Source organism: Dermacentor albipictus, chromosome 9 (assembly GCF_038994185.2).
Source record: "Dermacentor albipictus isolate Rhodes 1998 colony chromosome 9, USDA_Dalb.pri_finalv2, whole genome shotgun sequence".
Taxonomy (NCBI): Eukaryota; Metazoa; Arthropoda; class Arachnida; order Ixodida; family Ixodidae; genus Dermacentor; species Dermacentor albipictus.
Genome location: NC_091829.1, coordinates 26,003,248 through 26,025,534, shown reverse-complemented (window position 1 = coordinate 26,025,534; position 22,287 = coordinate 26,003,248). Strand labels below are relative to the sequence as shown.

The 22,287-nt window shown below is 48.6% G+C and overlaps 1 protein-coding gene and 1 long non-coding RNA gene across 2 annotated transcripts in view; one reads left to right on the top strand and one right to left on the bottom strand.

Annotated features, from left to right (window-relative positions):
* The window catches only part of LOC135901909 (uncharacterized), an 85,387-nt gene that overhangs the window by 49,060 nt on the left and 14,040 nt on the right, over window positions 1–22,287 (top strand). The window lies entirely within an intron of this gene.
* Window positions 45–22,287, bottom strand: part of LOC135901904 (uncharacterized) — a 76,284-nt gene continuing 54,041 nt past the window's right edge. Inside the window, exons 14-23 of the mRNA XM_065431719.1 lie at window positions 21,680–21,897; window positions 18,411–18,677; window positions 15,392–15,652; window positions 14,196–14,368; window positions 12,278–12,447; window positions 11,053–11,207; window positions 9,895–9,973; window positions 8,417–8,570; window positions 6,090–7,839; window positions 45–2,671 (exon numbers count right to left, since the gene is read on the bottom strand). Coding sequence (XP_065287791.1) covers window positions 2,283–2,671; window positions 6,090–7,839; window positions 8,417–8,570; window positions 9,895–9,973; window positions 11,053–11,207; window positions 12,278–12,447; window positions 14,196–14,368; window positions 15,392–15,652; window positions 18,411–18,677; window positions 21,680–21,897 — 3,616 coding nt within the window. The 3' untranslated portion in view covers window positions 45–2,282. The remainder of the gene's footprint in view (window positions 2,672–6,089; window positions 7,840–8,416; window positions 8,571–9,894; window positions 9,974–11,052; window positions 11,208–12,277; window positions 12,448–14,195; window positions 14,369–15,391; window positions 15,653–18,410; window positions 18,678–21,679; window positions 21,898–22,287) is intronic.

Sequence of the window (22,287 nt, the reverse complement as noted above, 5' to 3'; positions counted from 1 at the left end):
AAATAGGCAAAGGAAAGCACAGTTTGTTTTCTCGTTGGGTATGTCTTTATTGAACTAAAGATGCCATCTTTCGGGCTTTACATCCGAAAACGAAAACGCGGGGAACGAGTGCTATGTAGATAAAAACGACATCAAGTCCATTCACACAAACGGTATTAACAATAATAATAATATAAAAAACACTGGATCTATCTATACAAACAAGAGGACACATATAGCGACGTAGCTAGCACGTTATCTCACCGAGTTTCCCGCGATGGCTCGTGTCCGATTCCCAGACCGTTCCATCTCTTTACCGTTAATTGTGTTTCATATTTGTTAAATACGCTGATTCCTAAGTAAAATGCAGGTTGAGGTTGACGCCCTCATTTTGCTGAAAATGTGATCGAAATATATACGCACCGCTTACGTTAACAAAGACGGGAAAGGGACGCTTCTTAGATGACGTGAAACCGTAGCCTGCAGTGCTAGGTAGTGTATGCCTACCTTTCAACAAATCCATCATGTACCAAAAGAAAAAAAAAAAACTGATCGAGCTAAAGCTTTCAGCCGCGTTACCGATATGACCGCGCATGGTCTAGCACGGCTGTTGTAACGCACGAAGCAAGCTTAGAAGTTGGGCACATCATTAACCATATTTGTGTTTGGCTAACTGCAGTAAAGAAGAATGATTGATTGTTTGATTGATTGAGTGATTGATTGATAGTTGTTCGCAATATTTCGAAGGAAATCGCACATTCAGAGCTGACACACTTCTGCTTCTACATCGGCGAATAATGTGTGCTTTTGTGGCCTTTGTTCTGTTCACTGCTGTCTACTGTTACGCGTCATATATCTGTTCAATTTCTCTGATGCGCTTATTAATGCGCTTCTAATGACAATGATGGAGACCTTGGCATATTTACTGCGTCTGTAAAAACAGTAAAATAAATTTGAGTTAGGTTTTGATCGCCTCGGCACATTCTTCTCTTAAACTCTTTGCTGCATAGTTTCGCAGCACGATAACGACTCACGACTTAACATGCCCAGTTGTTTACTACTGTGCGTTTCCTGAAAGCAAAAATGCAAAAATTCGCTTCATTTACATCTTTCCACTCTCTTTCACAGCCCCTCAACACAGAAACGCTTTTCTCTTTCTCACTTGGATCAGCACAGCGTCGGCTGTTGAATAATGGGGAGCCTGTTCAGTGCGACAGGCATGCCCTTTAAAGTGCACGTTTTAGTTTGCTCGACAAGAAAGTAAACGAAATTGTAAACGTTCCTTGTTATCCATGATACTCGGAACTACGCGCTTTGCGCGAAAGTGCTAGGTTTCGCAAGTGCTAAACACAGAGGAAAAAAAAAAAACGTTTCGAATGCATGAAAAATTGTTGTCCGGCACTTGTGTACTGCCACAGACTTCAGCGTGCCTTCGCCACTTTGTCGATGAGTTGGACTTCGCCTCATGTGTTTGAAGCTGCGCTTTCTAACTTCTTCAATTCTTATTTTTTTATTGGTCAACAGTTTATTTTGCAGCACGAGATGCCGGCTCATCGACATCTCACGACTCTCCAACTTCTGCGAGGACATAACGGTTCAGCGTTTGCGAGTCAATTATGCTTACCCAGTCTAATGCGTGTAAAGTGCGGGAGCCTCAAAAGAGTCTCGGATATCTTCAACAGATTGCGCGTTTTCTCCCTCTCTCTGTTTTTGCTTCATCGAACAAAGACTCGCAACCCCAGTCGGCACCATATCTACGCTCTTCAGGGCGGAGCCTTGAAGTCACTGTACATCTTGCGGAATCTGCATTGCAGATGTCCATTATTATCCGTGATAATCGCTCTTATGGACATTACATCCGTCAGCTAGACTTTGCAATTTGACTAATTGTCTCGAATCAGTGAACAATTGAGATCCAGCGGTTGTCCTGTAGTTCGCTTTCATCGCATTATCATCTCTTTGTCGATGAGTTTGACTTGTCATCGTTACTTTATTAATTATCTCTCTGATATCTTCTTTTTCTTTTCGCCTTCCATTCTTCTTTGCAACATGGTATGTCAGATAGCGCAGCTTCTTGGCATCTGCGAACACCACGTGGCTGAGTGTGTGCGCCTCATGTTATGCTTCTTCCGTACCAATATAGAACGCAAATTCCTTTAGGCCGAGCACACTCAAATTACTGCTGTTGTTGTCGTTCTTAATAACCTCTGCACCATAGTGCCCATGCTCTTGCGTTTGTTGTCTTTTCGCTTCGTCTAACGACGATTCACAACCCCGAGTCGGCACGACGACGCCCCCGCCCTTCACGGCGGGGTCTCGAAATCACTGTACATCTGGCGGAACGACGTGTCCGCCTTGCCGTAAACCATGGGCCCGCCGGGCGCGCGCGAGGGCGCCGCGTGGTGGTGGTAGTGGCCGCGACCGGTCGCCGACGTCGTCACCACGGGCGGCGGAAGCGACGGCAGCGCGGCGGAAGTGACGCCTGCGGCCGACGGCAACCGGAAGTCTCCCATGACCGAGGCGATGAGCTGCTTGCGCTTCATGGAGCGCCGCTGCCAGCGGAAGCAGAAGAAGCCCCCCAACATGAGACCCACGTGGATGGCTGACACGACTAGCGCGGTGATGATGATGGTGTTCTGGGGGTCGCAGGCCGGTTCTTCCTCGACTGGCCTCGGAGGAGGCGGAGGCGGCTCTGTGAGGGGAAAAAGAAAAAGTTGGAAGCCGATTCAACCTCTATAGTTGGAAGTCGATAAAACGCACATTGTGTTCCTGAAGGAATTGCGGGAGAGAGTGTCGTGTAGTCTTTGCGCACGGCACTGTATCGCGTCACCCGTCGCGTGATGTGAGAAGGACTGCTTACATTTCTGCTTTAATTTAAAAGACTGCTTTAATTTAAGCCCCCCCCCCCCCAAAAAAATAAATAAATAAGAAGGACTGGAAACCCAGATACCCGCTACGAAAAAGGAACTCGCTGAAGACATTTGTTGTACAACAAAGAAGCGGCACGCAGCTTTCAGAAGTTTGCGCAATTCGCCTGTGTTTGAAAATGCGGTCTCGATCATCTCAGCGTTACGATGCATTACGGCGATCTTCGTAAGTTTCTATAAGTATATTTGACTAGACTTTAAATGGGGAGTGGGAAGGGGGAGGGGCGTGTTGGAACGGCTGGGGCGATTCTGTGACAGAATTTAAGGAGCTGTTCGTGCGCAAGTGCTGTTTGCCGTAAGCCAGCTGGCTTCACTTATAATATATCCAGCGTCAGAATTGGATCGCCTTTCCTCTGGGTGAACGATATGGCGTAAGAGCTTTTTTGTGAACTCGGGCAGAATTCCTCAGATTATCCACCTGCAGTGGCAGTGGATAGAGGACGGCGTACGCTATAATATTACAGACAACTCCTTTATTTGAGAGGTTCCATACATCTTGCGAGTGCGTGCTCAATTTTGCCTGAAGTCTATGCGGTGAGCATTAAGTTGCGGGTTTATTTTAAATCATGAAAGACAGGACGTCATAGCTTCGGATGAGAGCGTGAACTTTGAGAGTAGAATCTCAACTTTATTATTATTATTATTATTATTATTATTAGTAGTAGTAGTAGTAGTAGTAGTAGTAGTAGTAGTAGTAGTAGTAGTAGTAGTAGTAGTAGTAGTAGTAGTAGTCGTCTAATGCTTCAACCAATCAACGTTCCTACCCAAACGGAAGCCACATTTGAGCTTCAGAAAACAACAAAAGAAGCCAATATGCCATAGATCATATCGCCCCATGTCGTAAGCAAATTCACGTGATGCCCATGTATGTGCTGGTGATTTAGCGCACTACATTGCATCGAGTAATTTGACATAGGTTCTTGCTGCACCACCGTTGCTATCGGGGGTTGCGCTAACTTTTCCATAAATTCATTCAGTGACGGATTCTTTTTTTTTGTGCTTTTTGTAACTGTCACGTTGTCATATCTTTTGTAAGCACTTTCTTGCACCTATTGGTAAAGTTCTGCCTTTGCATTTGAGCTATGCGCGTCCTTCAAATTTTGCACCACCGCGGCTGGATTTGTATTGTAAGTCACCCTCTTGGTGAGCCTTACGTTATGCTTACAATATCAGTAAGTAATACTGCAGCGATACTTAAGCACTTCTTTTTATTGTCGGAAGAAACCGTCATTGCGGGGCATTAAAACGAACGACGGCCTATTCCTCAACAAATACGGCAAGAGTTCGAAGGTATTCACGATATTCACGCAAGCGCGGATACGAGTATGCATCAAGGACACATGGGCCGGCGTTAGAGAATTAGCCTATTCATCGTAGGAAACGAGAACAGCTTACGCAGAGAAAACTGCACGTGTCATTTGCACGAAGCGCCAACCTGACGTTCTCGTGCCGGCGAATGTGACCGCTTTCCACGCGCTCTGCAGCTGTATAATAAATGTAGCCAGATGTATCTTGCCTCGCGCTGCTCCCTTTAGCAGGAGCAGACAAAAGATGGCTCCCAACCGGCGCCATCACACAAAAGAGAGCTCATAAAGACGCGGAGTAATGCAGACTGGAGTAAGAAGTATCGCAATCACCCCTAGACAGCTCTTTGTCCAATGTGAGGACAGTCGCCAACTCGTGGGGACACTGTCTAAGGCCATGCGTTATTTCTTGTTTTTCTGTCGCGAGTGCGGCCTCCTACGCGTAGGTCCTGCGCCAATACGACGCACCGCTGCGAAAGGCTCCGGCGATGTCGGGCCAATCAGAACACGGAGGTTTTCTCGCAATGTATTCCTCCGCGCCTGCTTTCGTCTGCTGCTCACAGCTGCGCAGTTGTGAGCAGCAGACGCAAGCAGACGACAATATTGGACAGGCGCGTAAAAAAATAAAGCGTCAGGTTAAACTTTTTGATTGGTACACGGCTTTAATAATAGCAAATGCGACAAAGAGCGAATCATACTCCAAGACGCGAACCTTTTATGTCCCCGTGATAGTAGGGACTTTTAGCGGTGCTACGGAAAGTACGGTACACGGTACGGTAAGTACGTAATACCGTACCGGTCGAGGACTGCGCATGCGCGAACTTTACCGTACGGAATGACTTTCCGTACGGCATACTAGACGGTAAGGAGTCGGTAAGGCTCGGCTAGCACCGTGTGTCGCTAGCCGAGCTGCACCAAGCCAAAACAGTGAGAAGCTGATGTCGGCCACAAAGTCCACGTCTCGCGTGCTTTTTTTTACCATGATAATACCAAGGCAAGAGGTTACTTTTAAACAACCTTCTGCGCAGCGACGAAGTGACAACAAGTAAACAGTGGCATAAAAAAAAAACCAGGTAGGTGGCGCCATCTAGTGATGTAGAGTTTACTTAGAGGGGACGCAAAGTTTTTATTGCAGTAACTAACTATATTCTACTTATCTGCTGGTGCAAATTGTCAGCAGCGGTGCAATTTACAAGAAACAAACCCTTTTTTATGTATTGATTAGATGAGGACACTTATGTAACAAAAGGTTTCACGTGTTGCAGGACGAAGTCTCACAAGATGGCGCTACCGGCCCTCTGACTGACGTCTAAGTTTGCCGTAGCCGGGCCCTTCTGTAAATAATAATGCGTATATAGACAAGCTAAAGCTTTCTAGTATTCGTCGAAATGAATATTTCGCGCTCAGCGCATAATTATTGTATTCTGCAAAGCCCCAATGTTAGCCGCTATCATCATTATCACATTGCCGTACGCATCGAGCGGCACACGCAGCTAAAACATATTCGGTTATCGCGGTAAGTTAGTACGGAACGGTAATACCGTACCGTATACCGCACTTACCGTACCGTGATACGGCACTGCTAAAAGTCTCTAGTAAATTAAAGGACGGATGCGGAATGTAAAGGGCTTCGAAAGAAGTGCAGGAGTTGCTTTTGTCTGCGCACAAAGCGATCCCGGCGTCAGCCCGCCTCGCCACTTCGGCGCCGCTGCACACATTTACCGAGAGAGTGAGTATACACACACACACACACACCGTATAGAGAGAAGGCTATAGAGAAAGGCGGCACGCGCGGAATTCGTCTTCATTACCGTCTCATGACACCGCGCGGCCGGCATCACATAATGCCAGCTAGCCAGCCCGCTGACGACTTCCTCACCTCGTTTTCGGCTTCGTGGGGGCTGGTAGACGCCGCCGCCGGAGTTGGCGGCGTTCCTGGCCCAGCCGTTGTCGGGCTTCCCGCCGCCGCTGTCTTCGCCCACCATAATGGCCAGCGAGAGCGGAACTTCCTCCGGGTACGGCTTCTCGGTCGTGGCGACAATCTCGCGAAACGCCGAGGAAGGCGCGTACCCTCCCCCCTCCATCTCTCGCACCACGAACTGGCCGCTGGAATTCGTCGTCATCTGCCGCTGCTGCTGCTGTTGCTGCTGCTGGAATAGCGCGTTGTCCTCGCCTCCCGTGAGGTCTAACGTCGCTTTCGTTTCGTTACCGGAGGAGAAATTCAAGGTGTCGCTTCTCGTTTCCGCGGGCAACGATTGTGGCGCCTCCCGCCAGGCGGTGTCCGCGGGACGACGTCCTTTGTCGTAGTAGTTGTCACTTCTTTCGGGCTCCCTCGAAAACGAGCTGCCACCGCCGTTAACGTTTTCCCGAAAACCGGCGGCGGGCCGCGAGGAGCCCGATTCTAGCCCCGTCCGTTTGTCGTCGCCGCCGCCGCCGGAAGGCTGATCTCGGCTCGTTTGCCCCAACGACTCGTTTGCGCGGTCCGCGGTTGGGTCGAACTCGCGACGACGTCCCGCCGCTTCGTAATAATGGACTCCGCGCCCCCGGTCTCCGGAAGGTTCCTTCTGCTCGTTTCCGGCCGAGTTGTGGCGGTGATTACGGTGTTCTAATCGACGATTGTCGTAACGATGCTGCTCGGCTGCTGGCTCAATGGCCACTGGTCCTGGCGGTGGGCCGTACGGCGTGTCTCTCCAGACGTGCGAAAAGGCTTGGCTCGAATGTGGCCGTGTTCCTCGGCGCTGATCCGTAAACGTGCGTCGCGCGTCGTGGTCGTAGTAGCCGCCATGACCGTACGGGCCGTGACCGCCATACGGCGGCGGCGGCGAGCCGTAGTGGCGGCCGTATCCCAATCCGTAGCCGCCGTACGGCTGAGAAGTTAGATCGAAAGGAACGGCCGTCGCCTGCCGCGGAGGGCCTCGAACACCGTGCTGTAGCTGCGGGTTGCTGGGATCAGGATTACGGAACACGACGGCCGAGGACACTTGCTCAATCCTTTCGGCGTCCTTCGAAGCTTGCTGCGGTTCCGGGACGCTCCCGTTGCCTTCTTCGGGCAGGTACATTTCCTGTTTCCGGAACATCAAATGCGGTTCACTTTCCTCTGCATCGTCATAGGCTTCTTCTTCTGCTTCTTCTGAATCAAAACGAGCTGTTTCGTTTGTATCGGGAAACGTCGTTAAGGTTGCCGCCATCGTTTCTTCGGTAGCCTCTTCAGCGACCGTTGAGTTATTAGGCGTTTCTTCCACGCTCTCTTCCGTGACATCATCGGTAAAGTTCTCAGCTGGAACAGGTGTCGCTGGGACGCCATCTGTTGTCGGCTCCGGACTCGCAGTAGTCTCCACAATGCTTTCTGTGTCGGTTTCGGCTGTTAACACCTTTTCCGTGGAAGCTGTCGTGGTCGTTGCAGGTTCAACCGTGGTCGCAGGAGCATCACTCGTTGTGGTCGTGGGGGGCTCGTCTGTAGTGGTCGTCGTCGTGGTTCGCACGGAATACGGTCTTATGACGATCGTCGGTTTGTGCGCTGTGAGGAAGATTGGCCTGGTCCTGTTCCTGAGCGCGAACCTGGCAATCGGCGGGAACGACACGTCCCGCCTTCTGCGGCCAAACGACTCGCCACCTCCTTGGCAGCGCACCTGCAGGGAGATGCGAGTATTCACTATCAGTTGTGACAGCATCCATTGTCACGGGCACTAACGTGCACGCACGTTAAAGGTAATCGTTGTCATTGTTGCCGTGAGAGTCTCAATAGGAGACCTTCTTCATAGAGATCGGAATTCAGGCCATGATAGTGTGTGATAAAGCGGCCATTGTCATCACTGGCACCCCCATCACGTCTACTGCTGCATCATAGAAGGGTACTTCGGTTATTTTTTCAATTCGTTCTGTAGACGTAAGCCGTCCTATTCTATATCGCACAACTCGAGCTGTTTCCTTAAAGTTGTGACATGGGCTGCTTTAGCACTGAATTCAAGTTCACTGAATGAGTTCGTTTACCTTTCAAGGAGTGGCATATAAGTATTTTTTAGGCAAGTCGTAGTGAGAAACGCCCGCATTCCTTGATTGTGATTTTTGTTATCCCGAAAGCGCCTGCTCATTGACACGTCCAATCTACTGTCACGCCTAAGCCGAAGTCGTAACTTCTGCCTTTGCGTGAAGATCAGAGGATGCATTTTGTTTTAATAGATTGCACACAATAAGGTTGGCACTTACCGGATCACACCTTTCTTGGCAGAACCTTATTTGCACCTCGAAGTTGACCAGACCGGACGACGGGAATCGAAACGCCTTGAAATTGGCGAAGAGCGCGCCCGGTTGCCTGTAGTCTGGTCGAAGGGGTGGGAATATGCTCGGGTCCACGGGACACCTGCGCGCGACAACGGGAAGAGAGAGAGAGAACTTTATTTACAGAAAGGTAGAGAGGTCGGCCTGAGCTATAACTTGCCCTGGCCTGCTACTCTACACTGGGGAAAAGGGACGGGGAGGGAAAGGGCTGATGAATGATGATGGTATAAACGATGGTGAGAGAAAGTATAGGCATTCGTTAGTATAGCTAGTATAGTATAGTTAGTATAGACATCGGTAAGTACGAGCCGCTCTGCTCGCCAACATCTGAGAACAATGTGGTTGTGCAGGTCTTCTGACTCGTCTCACATTCTCTTGCTGTCGGGACGCCTGTCTTGGCTTTATGACAATTTACGTAATGCGTTCCAGTAACTGGCAGCCACAAATGTTTTTTCAAGTAGTCAAGCTAGCAGAGGAATAAGGAATACGCAAGACAAAGGGAAGAGAAGAATCGCTGTTTAGAGAATTTTCAACGGACATTGCTCATTTCAGTTGTCAGCAGGTGTGCGCACGACATCTGTCACCAAGCCAGACATGTAATTGTGGGCTGCCTCCAAGGTCTGTCAGACAGGCTTGCTAGATCGCATGACATGGACGCAGGAAGATGCGAGCGTTCAGAATGACATGCACGTGCAACCAGGCTTTCGCGAATGCAGGAACATTTTTTTTGTGTGTGAATAATTAACTTTCTCGAAATTACATTGCATTGTCCATGCATTATTTTTGCATGTATCATCTTCTTGTGTGCAGAAAACGAAAGCTCTTCGAAAGCTACCAGGATATGTTGCTACAGTACTCCATTTACTCTTTTGGCACTCAATAGCTGTAGCGCGTACAGACTAGAGCTTTTAATCTCCAGTCGTTCGCATTGCTGAATCAACAACACGAGCGTCACTGCGGAAATACCTCGTTACGCGTTCATTGATCTGGGTACATTCTGTATATTGAGAGCCTCAGATTTCCTATCTTAGCTACGAAATAAAAATGCCCCATTGCGAAGAAGAGAGGGCAACGTACACTTACGTTAAGCAGCATAAATGGCGTATGATCGGTGGCAGATTCTGCCACCTGTACATTGCTGTAGTCCTGCATGCTGAAGCTACCTTTAACATGTATTCTTTCATGTGTGTTCCTGTTAAACTCATGCTCCAATGTTTACTAGCGCTGTCGGGCCCACCAGTAATGATTATGGACCTCGCCTTGCTTGTCGACTTGAAGAGCAGCGCATTCAGATACGGGCTTTCCTCTACGTCATTATTAATTAACGACACACGTGATACTGCACAGGCAAGGCATCTCCATATTGCCTCCGCCTGTTGTAGTACAGTAGCCGAGGTTGTACTTACCCTAGGCTGTCGATGAGAAAAAGAGATTCACCGTTGGAGCTCCTGGCGTAAAGGTTTCTTGCAAAAATGGCAAATGCGCCTGGAATGGGAACCAAAGTTGAAAATGATGAATTAGTACTGACTCATTACTTTGTTACTTTTGGTACGCGGCCTAAACATCCTATTATATTTGTCTCTCATCCTTCGCGAGAGTGCTATTTTGACTAACTTTCCTTCTATTGTCTACGTTATACTCACTCACTGATCAGGTTATTTCATTTAGCACACACTTCAGTCGTGCTTAGATCAGCTGCAAACTATAATTTCTGTTATGTATTTCGGATCTACCACCTTTTAGATTGTTACATGGACATTAAGTATACTTCGAACTTAGCTCGTCTAAGATATTCCACGTTACGTAGCTGTAAATAAATCTGGCAAACATGCGGAATAAAAGTTTAATGTAAAGGCAAGCGGGCTCGTCTTTAATGTAGCATCGCGTCTATTTTTGGCGATATTAACTACGTAATGTGCGTTTCTCGAAAGTTCACTAACTACATAATGTTGGTTTAGCAAATGTTCACCGAGAGACTGATTACGGAGTTACAACTAACCCGAACGCGTTGTGTGAATCGGACAACACGCCACTGTATTGTAGCAAACCTCCGGCATCACATGGGGCTGTCACGCGTTCCCGTTCATGCGTTTCTATCGCTTTGTCACGCTTTTCGCCTGTAAACTGTGTGCCGATAATCAAAATATTACGATAATAACTAATACAAACTTGACCTACGCCCTTTCACCGTTGCGATTGTTGTATCGGCTCTCGTCACGTGGCGTCCTTTAAACCGCACCATCGTCCCATAACTTAACCTCAACTATAACCTCAGGTTAGCTCAGGTGGTAGAGCGGCTGCCCCGGAAAGGCTGTGGTCCCGGACCACGACGAATTTTTCTTCAACTGCGAGGCTTTTCTTTCGAGGAACCCGTATGGGTTTTCTTTGTAGCAATTGCTACGGACGAGTGGATGTCTGATTTTCCCTTTGTTCGTTACTTCTCTCCACCTTGCGGGTTTCCGCAGAACTATGACGTCAACTATAACCTCAGGAACGGCGCGGTAAAAGCGAAAAAAGTCGAAAGCAGCGCAAGGTCAAACAAAATAAAGAAAGGGCCGTCTTACTGCCAGGTTCCTGGATTTCGATCCTGAGCGTGAGCTCGTCCCCGAGTCCGACCACTCCTGCGTCACGCCCACTGGGGTCCAGGATTCGCATGACCACGTTCGGCGGCGGGGCGGTGTTGGTCACGACCGACGTTATGGTCGGCTGGTGCCGAGTCCTGCGTGCAGGTGGCACGGCGGGCGTCACACGCGCTGGAAAGTGAAGACCGTTTCTCCCAGCGCTAAATGAAAAACCGACGACCGACCGAGCGTGGCGCCCGTGCCCCCTTTGAGTATAACATGTGGGTGCATCGAACGCTGGGGACTGCGTCAAAGGGCTACACACTTGCATCCCCGCTGTACGGGCGGTATTACCGCTCCAGAGCTAAATAAGGTTACGACTTTCTTGCAGACTAGCGTAGATACAATGCAAGGCCAGTAAAAGGTGCAGACGCGGACTGCGCGTGAACTGATATTAAGCGTTTAGACCAACGCAATGTGTATATAATGAAGGTCACCGCGAGGCATTTCTGGGCACTTGTACATTACCATTGATCTGATCACATCTAATAGACACGAGGAAAGAGTGCTTATAAAATGAGTTGTAATAGAACTACAAACAGAGGAAAAATTACGGAATACAGTCGACACTGCCCATTTCCTCTGGGCCATCCTCTAAGCACAGTTCAGATAAGCCACCTTTCTTTATTATTTTACTAGACTGAGAGACACCTCAATAGCTGTATCACATCTCTTCTATTATACGTAAAAAAAAGAAAGAAAAGTGGCCGCAGCGGCACCTAAGTGCCTCTTCACTTCATATTTATGAGTTGAAGTTCCGCGCCTGTCCTGTTTATTTCCTTCTTCGTCCGTTGTCGTTTGCGCGGTTACATAATGCATCACAAAGGCGTACAAGTTGACCTAATCCGAAGCGTAACCCGAACTAAAACTCTCAAGGTGTCTCGATCCCAACGTCAATGCGTACTTAACAGAAAACTTCTTGCTGATAGCGTAAGCATTCCCGTGTGCACGCCGACGCAGCAGTAAGTATCGCTTACCTGACATGGCCATTGACCGCTCTGCTGCCTTTGCATTAGGCATGCATTTGTGTACTTTTGGTATTGTTTCCATACTTGATGAGCTACGCAGGTTCAAGACGCAGTGTTTCTGCGGTTGTTACCACGTGATCACAATAACAGCGTTAATTCGACGCCCTTCTTCGTTTAGTCCCCATAGCAGCGCAACTTACGTAACATCGAGGCCTCCGCTGTAAGCGCCGTTTCGTGCGAAAGTGGAACCGAGCGTGACTGTCCTGTCGCCGGCTTCGAAAGAGCACACCACGCGAATGTTGCGGTCGGTGTCTGTCATTATGATCGGGTGCTGCTGGACGACAACTTCGTTGGCGTAGTGGCCGTTTCCCTGCGGACGAAAAAAAAAATAATAATAAAGTACAGAGAGCTGAGTTACTCAGCGGCCCACTAATCGACATGTCTAAGCCACTTTTCTGGCACACCCGCCTAGTCTGGGAAGTGTCTAGGGCGTTAAGGAAGCTCAAGCTGCGACACACAGGAGTTCGATCGTGAGAATTGCTCGCCTTTCAGCCGGAAGACATGTAAAATAGTTAGTGCTTCAATATTTATGCAACCACTCAAGCGTGAGGATGCTCCAGGTGTGTGCGAGAAAGGGAAAGCATTTCCCGCTTACGTTTACTTGTAGGGCCTCTCCCGACATTGCCAGATTTGCGTGCGAGGTTTATGGCGCCAGGTAACCGGTTGAAGAAGAAATAGTCTTTCATGCGTTTTTTACCCATAGCTACTGTGAACGCCAACTGCCTCTCTCCTGCACTCAGCCAAGGCATACCACCGCCTATGTCCATGTGACTTTTGAGAAAGGGTTCCCATCCGCCAACATGCCATTCTCTGGTCTTGTAAAGAGATATCGCTTTAGAGTCAGCCTCATTGCTCTGAATGATACAAGGTACTCTAACTTAAAGTCATGGTTGTCATTTGTTCACCTCTTGCCGCATTTTTTACGCCTCACTCAAGTAGCATAGCCCCAAAACTGTCACAGTCCATAACTGTGGACATCTTCATGGCATAGCTATCGCAGCACTTCTACATCACAACCCTTGCTACCTGACTGCCGCATACTGCGCACAGCGATAGTCAACATTCAGCGTGCGTCGCCCGCAACAAACAGCGTGTCGCGAGGCATTAGACGTTCGGTGCTCAGGTATTGCATTCAGTTTAGCACGCCTCCGCATCGGGAGCCTATATAATCTCGACGCTGACGTTCATAACGACACTTTCCGCCGCCGTAACAACGGCTTTGGTCTCGCGCAAGTACCCAGTAAATCGACGCATTAACTTCAATGGATCGCAAGAACATGCTCGCTTGACTAAAGCTGTTCAAGAGAAACGTGAATGCATGGACTTGCTATCGAAGCCATTATATTGTATTTCTTGGTTTGAGCGATAAATTACTTCTAGTGATGTTCAATCTGTCGATTATCTTGTTCTACTTCTAGCAAACATGCTATCACGTACTACTCTATCGTGAGTAAAAGGGGTCTATTGAGAAAAACGGGGTCCTCTGCAAAAGGTATCTCGGTGTAGTGAAGTATGCTTCAACGAAAGCTTTTTTTTTTTTCCATGCCCTGAATGCACAAAGCGGCAGCTTTCCAAACGCATTCCTGAGTGAATGTTCATCAAAGTGAAGCGTTAACTCGTGTGTTTCCGATCAACATCGATATTTTGTCATTGCTCATTCAATTAAGAAGTTTGTTCGATCTTTTCGATGTAATTTTCCCACACTACTTGTAACGAACCCTGTAAACTTATTTGTGCGAAGCCTGAAACCGGAGATAGAAATGGCAACGAGCTCATGCCGACCATGGTTGCAGCGTTTCCTCAACTAGCTAAGTGCCTACAAACATATCATCTGAAAACCGGGGAATGGACTCAAGTTTGCTTCTCCGCATAATGAAGCTTATTGCGGTGAAGCCTGCTTTGAAGACGGCGTTTCAGGAAAGCACGCATTCACGCAGGGACAGCTCTTGAGGTGCGTCGAAAGTGCCATAGACAGTGGATGTGACCTACAACATGAAATCAACACAGTAAAGTGAAAGGCAGAGAAAAGTATCGCCCTCGATGTGAGGGAATGCGCACCTCCTGCAGCGTCCCACAGCGGGTGCCGAGTGAGACAGCAAACTGGAGCGTGTTCTGCCCGTTTCCCACCACGAAGCATTGGGAAGGGTTGCCCTTTGCGTAGACGCGGCCATGGAAGGGCGTGTCGAAGTTCATCGCCAGTAGCATGTCCTGCTGGTTGCATTGCACGCTCACTGCATAGAGAAGAGTCGCAACTAAGCGAAGTCGCAAAGCATTTCTTTTTCTCCAAAATTTCTCCAATATATGTTTTTCCAAAACTCCCATTGTGCGGTAGCGTAGAATAGGACAACGTAATCTATATTTGTTTATCATCGCTAACATTCACTCAGTGAAGCGACAAGAACACCACCAAAGTCGTTTGAGTTTTAACGAATACTTTTTTAGCACTCTCAACTCTTGTTTTGGTAGCTGTGTGGATCCGCTGTATGCAATGCGCAATTTGTTTAGGTCCACTATTCATAATAAACCGGCAGATTTCTGTTAATGGGCATAGTGCTGGAGGTAGCCGTTACCAACGCAGCGAATAGACCGGTAATTATCAGTTCCTTTTAAGCAACGAATCGGCATGAACAAAGTAAATACAAGAATTCAGACCCTCCAAGCGCTTGCATTATCACAAAAATGCACATATCCCGTAAGACTTTTATATTAGCCAGTGTCCTGTTTTAAATTGATACTTCGATCAATCTTATCAGGCGATATTGTGTCGTACTAGCGGCTACGCCAGCTCCGTATGCTGCTCAGAAAAGGGGAGTTTGTTACGCCCTCATGTTGTCTGTCTGTTCGTCTACCTTAGATAGATAGATAGATAGATAGATAGATAGATAGATAGATAGATAGATAGATAGATAGATAGATAGATGTATAGATAGATAGATAGATAGATAGATAGATAGATGTATAGATAGATAGATAGATAGATGTATAGATAGATAGATAGATAGATAGATAGATAGATAGATAGATAGATAGATAGATATATAGATAGATAGATAGATAGATAGATAGATAGATATTGATAGATAGATAGATAGATAGATAGATAGATAGATAGATAGATAGATAGATAGATAGATATAGATAGATAGATAGATAGATAGATAGATAGATAGATAGATAGATAGATAGATAGATAGATAGATAGATAGATATTGATAGATAGATATTGATAGATAGATAGATAGTCTGGGACCAACCTTGTTCGCAAGTGCCCTTCTCGCTGTAGACAGAGTATCGGCGGTGCACGAGCGCGGCCGTACCCAGGGGCGTGGTCTGGGCGTCCTCGCTGCTGAGCGCGCAGTCCCGGTGCACCGTCTCGAAGTTGACGGCACGGCAGCTGAACAGGCGCTCCAGGTCGCACTGGCGCTGACACTCGGTCAGGCTGAACGCGTGGCCCAGCCTGTCGATGATGGGCAGAAACCGATCCACTTGCTCCCGGTATTGGCACGTCGAGGGTTCTGCGGGGAAGAAGCGAAAAGAATGTACAGCGTGGGCCAATTGGTATTTGTGTGATCGCGATTCTCGCCTCCTCGCGATTGGTTTTAGGAGTCAGGCATCAGAATTTCGAAGGAATTGGCAGTCAGTGTCTGCCCAGGTAACCAGCCAACGCCTACTGAGGTTGAACCGGGTCTATTGGAAGATATATTACGCAGTTCATGGTTCCCGTGTTCTTTCTTCGAGGTCCATTATTCGCGCGTCTGTGTTCATTACAAGTTACTTGTGCATAAGGATACTGCATCAAAACTATTCCCGGACTTACGACTTCCACTTTTCGCAGGCTATCTTTTTTTTAATACCGAAGGCTCGATTTCAATTTGTGCCGGAAGAAGGACACAAAGAGGAACAGTGATACTTACCCAGCTAATTCATTTCGCCTTCTCACAAACAATCAACAACAAAATCGAAATGCTTTTCAGTACGTTCGACAGAAATAACTACACGACGAAACTGGACTCTTATCGTACATACACAGTCCCAAAGCGGTACCGAGATGTCAGGGACTTTCTTCTTTTCAACTACGTATTATCGAAGTTCCGCAGATGACAGGAAGACTGCACCAAAGCCCAAAAGGCAACTCGAGAACGTCGCGCAGTGACCTGAACCATGACATCCATGTTCTTTTTTCCTTTCGAAAATCCGGTGCTGCGTGTTTTTTCACAGAAGCAAACCTTCACTTTGGTGATCCTCTTTTTAACTTCCGACAAGTTCTCCAGGGTGGGGTTTCACTGCAGAAGGTAATCTTGCTCTTACCTGTCTTATTATCAGTTTATCCCATCCGTTGTCAGGCTTGTAATCCTCTGACATATACATAAAAGGTGTACAAGCTATCTCTTCTTTAAAATTTTTGTCAGGAAACAGGGTTCTCCGTCGCAACTGCATCAACCTTCCCTCCAGACACGCAATCATTTATAAATCTCTCCATCTTCGCACTTTTATTTGTAAGTGGCAATTTTGATCGTAGATAACGGAAGATCTACGCGGGATTGGATGTGTTGATTATATTTTGGTGGTTGTGAAGGCAGAAGGCATGTTGATATTTGCAGGGGAAATATGCAGCACTTGAGCGCGAGCCGTCTTAGGGTACACTACCGTTATTCAAGATAAGCACTGTCAGGTGCCTCAGGTACATATAAAATATGTAAGTGTACCACCTTCATAAAACTTACACTGTTTCAAATGTTGTATCACGGGTACACGGAACCCACTAATCTTTTTGAAGGCGCCAAGCAGACAACACACACGGAACAGGACACACGTAAGCACAATTCAACACTGCGTGATAACTGTTAGAACGGTTTTATATAGAAAAGGAAAGATGACGCTTGGGTTCGCGTCGAGTCAATCTCTCTTTATTTTACGGATATAGGCTTCAGTGGCAGTGGCATGTAAACCATGTGATCAAGCAAAGGAAATGCCACGGAGTGCGGATTTCGTTTGTATTGAGCAAGAACCAAAATATCATATGTTCTGACGCCTCCCTTTCATTGAACAGCTGGTAGTTGCGCTTGTGTGTGTCGAGTTGCCCGTGCGTTGTCCGCTTCGCGTCTTCGAAAAGCTGTTCAATAATTCTTGTCAACTACTGCGACTCGGCTATCGTCTGTGGCACTCGTTCTGTCATATCAAGTGACTTAATGCGTTGTGATGTGATGTTCTGCGGCGTGCCTTCACGTTCTCGTTTCCTTCCGTCTGCCGGATTTCACCAACTCCCCGACTACATTCACTGGACCGTGACTTGCGACTTCGCCAACCACCCGGACTCTGGACTCTCCCGTTTTGAAACGTATCCCACACGTGGTTGAGCGTCGAATTTCTCATATCGGAACGGCCAACAGCGCCGTAAGTCGCTCTTGTGAATACGGCGAAACTGTAGAGCAGATTCTGTGACTCTATATTCTCGGACTCTCGACGATGTACTGTGCGTACTAGTCTCAGCCGCTTAGACTACAGACGTACCTTTCTTGGAAAGAAAGATCCTGAAACTTCAGTTGAAAGATTCTAGTGTGCACAAGGCCACCAAAGCACTAATCCGTTTTTTGAAGATCACGAGCGCTTTTGACTGTACCTGAATGAGCATTCATCAGAGATTGTACTCGCACTGGTTCTTATTGACTCTCATTCTTCCTTCTTATCTTTCTTTCACACTTTCCCCTTTCCCGGGAGGAGAAGGAGGAGACAAAGGAGGGGAAAGACAGGGAGGTTAGCCAGTGTATAGTACCGGCTGGCTACCCTGTGCTGGGGAAAGGGGTAAAGGGAATAAAAGGAGAAAGAAGAAGAGGAAAAAAGAAAAAAAAAGAAAATTCACAGAGTAACGCGAAACTACGCTCTACAACGTTCAAAGGCGGTCACACAATTCGCATGTCCTTTCCCACCACCCACCAAACCCTTTCCCACGTGTAGGGTAACCTACCGGACGCAATAATGGTTAAAACCTCTTGCCTTTTCTTCGGTTATCTCTTCTTTCTTTCAAAATTTATTTTCATTTTATGTCATCGCGAACGGAAGGTTGTGGTGTTTCTTTGTGTTTGGAAGATTATTAATAGTAAAAATAAATGTACAGTAAGCCACATCAACTTTCCCAACTGAGCAGCTAGTCCTTTCGAGTTTTCACCGAGCCTCGACCGGCCTTTCGACTGCAGCTCGAAAGTCTCTGCGGTTCTAAATGGGAGGGTTGCGTTCCGCGGGGTGCCGCACACGTACACATACACGCATACGTACCCTGCGCGCACAGGTTCTCCAAGTAGTCGACGTCCTCGGCGGTGCGGACGTACAGCGCCGGCCGGGTGCGCCTGTTCTCGGCGTACAGGCGGCACAGCAGCCGCGACTGCTGGTAGGTGGCCGAGCGGCAGACGAACGACCGCTCGCGCAGGCACAGGTCCTCGCACTGGGCTCGCCGAAGCACGCCCGGGACCTCGCGGTCCGCGTCGCCTCCCAGCGTGTGGCCCACGGTTCGCTCGAACGACCACATCTTGCCGCACGTGCGCTCTGCACGGAGGGGGAAGGAAACGGGAGAGTAGAGGCTGGACTGTCATGTCTCTGCTGCGCTGTGCGCAAAGGGGAATGGGAACCGAACGGGGGGACAGAAAGCAAAAAAAGAGAAATGTTGCGTTTTACGTTTGGAGAAGCCGGATCTGATTATGAGGTATGCGCTGTGGTGGGAAACTTCGGTATAATTTTGACCACTTGAGCTTGCTTTCCGTACGCATAACTGTAGGCAAGCCAGCGTTTTTTTCTTTTTTTTACATTTAGCTCCCGTTGAGATGCAGATGCTGGAATCCGAACCGCACCTATGACCTCGTGCTCAGCAGCGCTGGGCTGTCGCGGCAAGTAGGACAGGGACACACACACAAACACGCACGCACACGCACACACACACACACACACACGCACACGCACACACACACACACACACGCACATGCACACACACACACACACACACACACACACAGAGAGAGAGAGAATAGGTCGCCGTCTCGTGGTTTCATATTGTCGATTTGTCGTTAATCATGCAGTTCGATCACCATGGGAAAGTATCTGAGGCATAGGTTCTCTTCACGCTAGGGAAAACATTCATAATATTAACCTGGCTTTGCGCACACATTAGACGCAATAAAACAAAATATATATATGCCTATAACCATTTCTTTCAATCGCTGCGTACAGACATCGCTTGGGCAATCACTTCACGTATGCTCATCAGCTTACCAGCACTGACCCGTTGTGTGTGCTCCTCGAGTTTTTGTCTATTTTGCTTCCCCTTTGTGAAAACCGACTGCAGAACCGTTTCCAGAACAACTAAGCCAGGGCAGAACACCCGCTATATTAAGAGAACGAAGAACTCGCTTGTTGTCCGCGTCCCTGCATTAGTTCCCCAAACTTGGCTCGTATAAGGCGGCAAATGTACTGTAAAATATAAAGACTCCCGGCGAATCGTACCGGAAAGCGCAGACGCCAGCGGTTAGAACGCACCCGAGTGTTCCAGTGAGAGAGAGAGAGCACCCTCTCCGACACGGCCGTATACACGTACCACCACCGCTTCGCATACACGGACGCGACCGTTTTCAGCATCCGCGCTCGCGGTTCGCCTGGTCCGCTGCCTCCCGCCGTCAGGCGGGTCGTTCGTCTATGCCACTTTTTAAATACTTCTTTTCTTTTTTCTTCCCCCTTCTTCCTGTTTCCAAAAGCTCGGCATCCGCAACCCGGACTGCTCCATCCACTTCGCTTGTTTGCAATTCCGCCCGCGCCAATCTTCAAAAGCGCGTTCAATTTTCTTTGTTCGAGCGTTTTTCACGTTTCTGAATCTCTCTCTCCCTCCCTCTCTTTCCATCTTCCTCTTTCTGTTTTCCTTTTTTTTTGTTATTCTTGTTTCTTGTTCGACTGCCCAGAGTTGGGCTTCCTGCTCACACCCTCGCCGCCTCCCCTCTCTCTCCGGTCGTCGGGCGAGCGCTCCGGTCTCGTGGCGGTCATTATGCGCGCGGCGGTTAATGAACTTCCCGCCCCGATACGCACTCTCGCTATCCGTCGCCGCGGCGAGCTTGCTCTTCGAGGGCTCTCGCTGGGCGCGCTTTTGTTGTGGCGCGGACGCCGGACACTCGGCGACACAGTCACCCGGGGCCTTCGTCGCTCGAGCGGTGCGCTGGAAAAGCACGAGCCTGTCGTTTAATGCAGCTTCTTTCCCCCCCCCCCCCCCCCCCACATTTTTTCTCTCGTTCGTTCCCTCGGGCGTCGGAGTCCCCTACAAAGCTGCTCGGTCGGTGTTTCTGCGGCGCTATCGGTGCAAGTATCTTCCTGTAGGTGCTACGGCGACTATTGAGCGCCTAATTACTCCAGTTCTTCGCGTTTGGCTGAAGAGTGAGAAAGAGGGCCGAGAAAGTGAGCTGTAGTTGCGTGCATGAGTATAGGAGTGTGCACCGTAAGTCTGTGCACCACGGCAGAGACCTGTCGAGTAGATGAAGTGCTGCAACGACCTTCCTATAACGTAGGGTAGGAAACCGGAAGTATTCGTCCGGTTAGCCTCCCTGCCGCCGCTGTCTCTACTGGTTTAATTAAAGGGCGATAATGATGAAAGCCCCTTGACACATGCAAGCGTATACATTATAACGTGTACGGTATACAACATCAAACTGTGGATGTTCACCAGAGCTCTCTTGATGCTGGAGAACGGCTTGGAAGTTCATGCGCGCTCAAAGCGTCACCGGAAGAACTAACTGCTCGCAGGCCGGAAGGAGGCGTCGCGTCGTCTTCTCGCTTTATTACGCGAATGTGAACTAACGGACCAGTGCTAACGTGCTTCGTGCGCTGAAAAGTGGCGTTCAGGTGCAGCGATTTTCGGCGTTGGCTACCAAGCTAACACTGTCTGCTAGCGACGACATAACAATCTGGCCGTCACTTTGTCTGGACTGTCGCACCTCCGCGGCTACAGCCATGCCTACGACCAGCCCCCCTGCTCGCCTGTGCAGGTCCCAAGTAAACCGGCACCCTCTGCGAGACTGCAGACCACCAAGGTGGTTTCCGGGCTTTACTCTCCTCGCGTTTGTTTGCTCCTCAAGGGGATAAATGTAATCTTGGCAGCTACGTAGCGTGAATATGGTTACATACCCGCTCTATCTGGCCGAATTTGTACAGGCAGCCGGCAACGATGTAAACACCACAACGGCTGATTAAAATAGCAGTATCCCTTCCAGTCGTGTTTGTCTAATCTAGTCAGTCGTTTTCTTTCAAGGCACGACAATAGCCACTGCGTCTGTGCGCTTCTTTACTTTTTCTCCCAATCCTAAAGCTTGGTACGTCCAGCCAACACAGGTGTATTTGAGCCCTCACCAGGGAGCATTTTGCTTGCAAGTTCCCCACATGATCCCCACGTTTCACTTCATACCAGTGGACGCACGTTTCTCCGGGCCGATTTTCGTCACCAGCGTATAGAGTACCTCACAAACGCCTCCGAGCGCAGCTTCTCGATCGAACACTCATCTGCCTCTTCACATACCCTGGAGGCAGACCTTCTCGAAGTAGGCCATGACGGGGTTGGCGACCAGCAGCTGCCGGTTGTCCTCCGCGGCCGTCGAGAGCCACGACGCCGACTGGAAGTTGCCGTACTCGATGGTGAAGGCGCGGCACCGGTCTCCCAGCCGCTGGCACTCGGTGAACGCGTCCCGCACCACGCCCACCGCCGAGCGCGTGGGGATGCGTTCTCTCGGCGCGTACCTGTGCGCGTGACACACGACGAAGTAAAATGAGAGACGAATTAGGAGAACAGCGGAACTTGTTAATAAAATACTAGTTTGGTACAGAGAGTTCATTGTTAATTAAAGAAGAAACAGACAATTTAACTCCACGCTTTTGCTAGCGTCATTTTCTGTTGGCTTCAGTATTGTGGTAATTAACAAAAGAAATAGGGAATCCATGCACAATGCGCACGCTCTGCCAGTCAGCGAGGCCGAAGCCGCACAGTTAGGATGCAAGGGAATTCAGGCGTAGTGCAACAGCCACGACGGTCAACAATCAAATAATAAATGTGCTCACGGTTCACTAAAATCAAAGGCTCAAGAGCGAAGAATGAGATATTTTAGCACGCAGAGAGTTTAGAGTTACGTC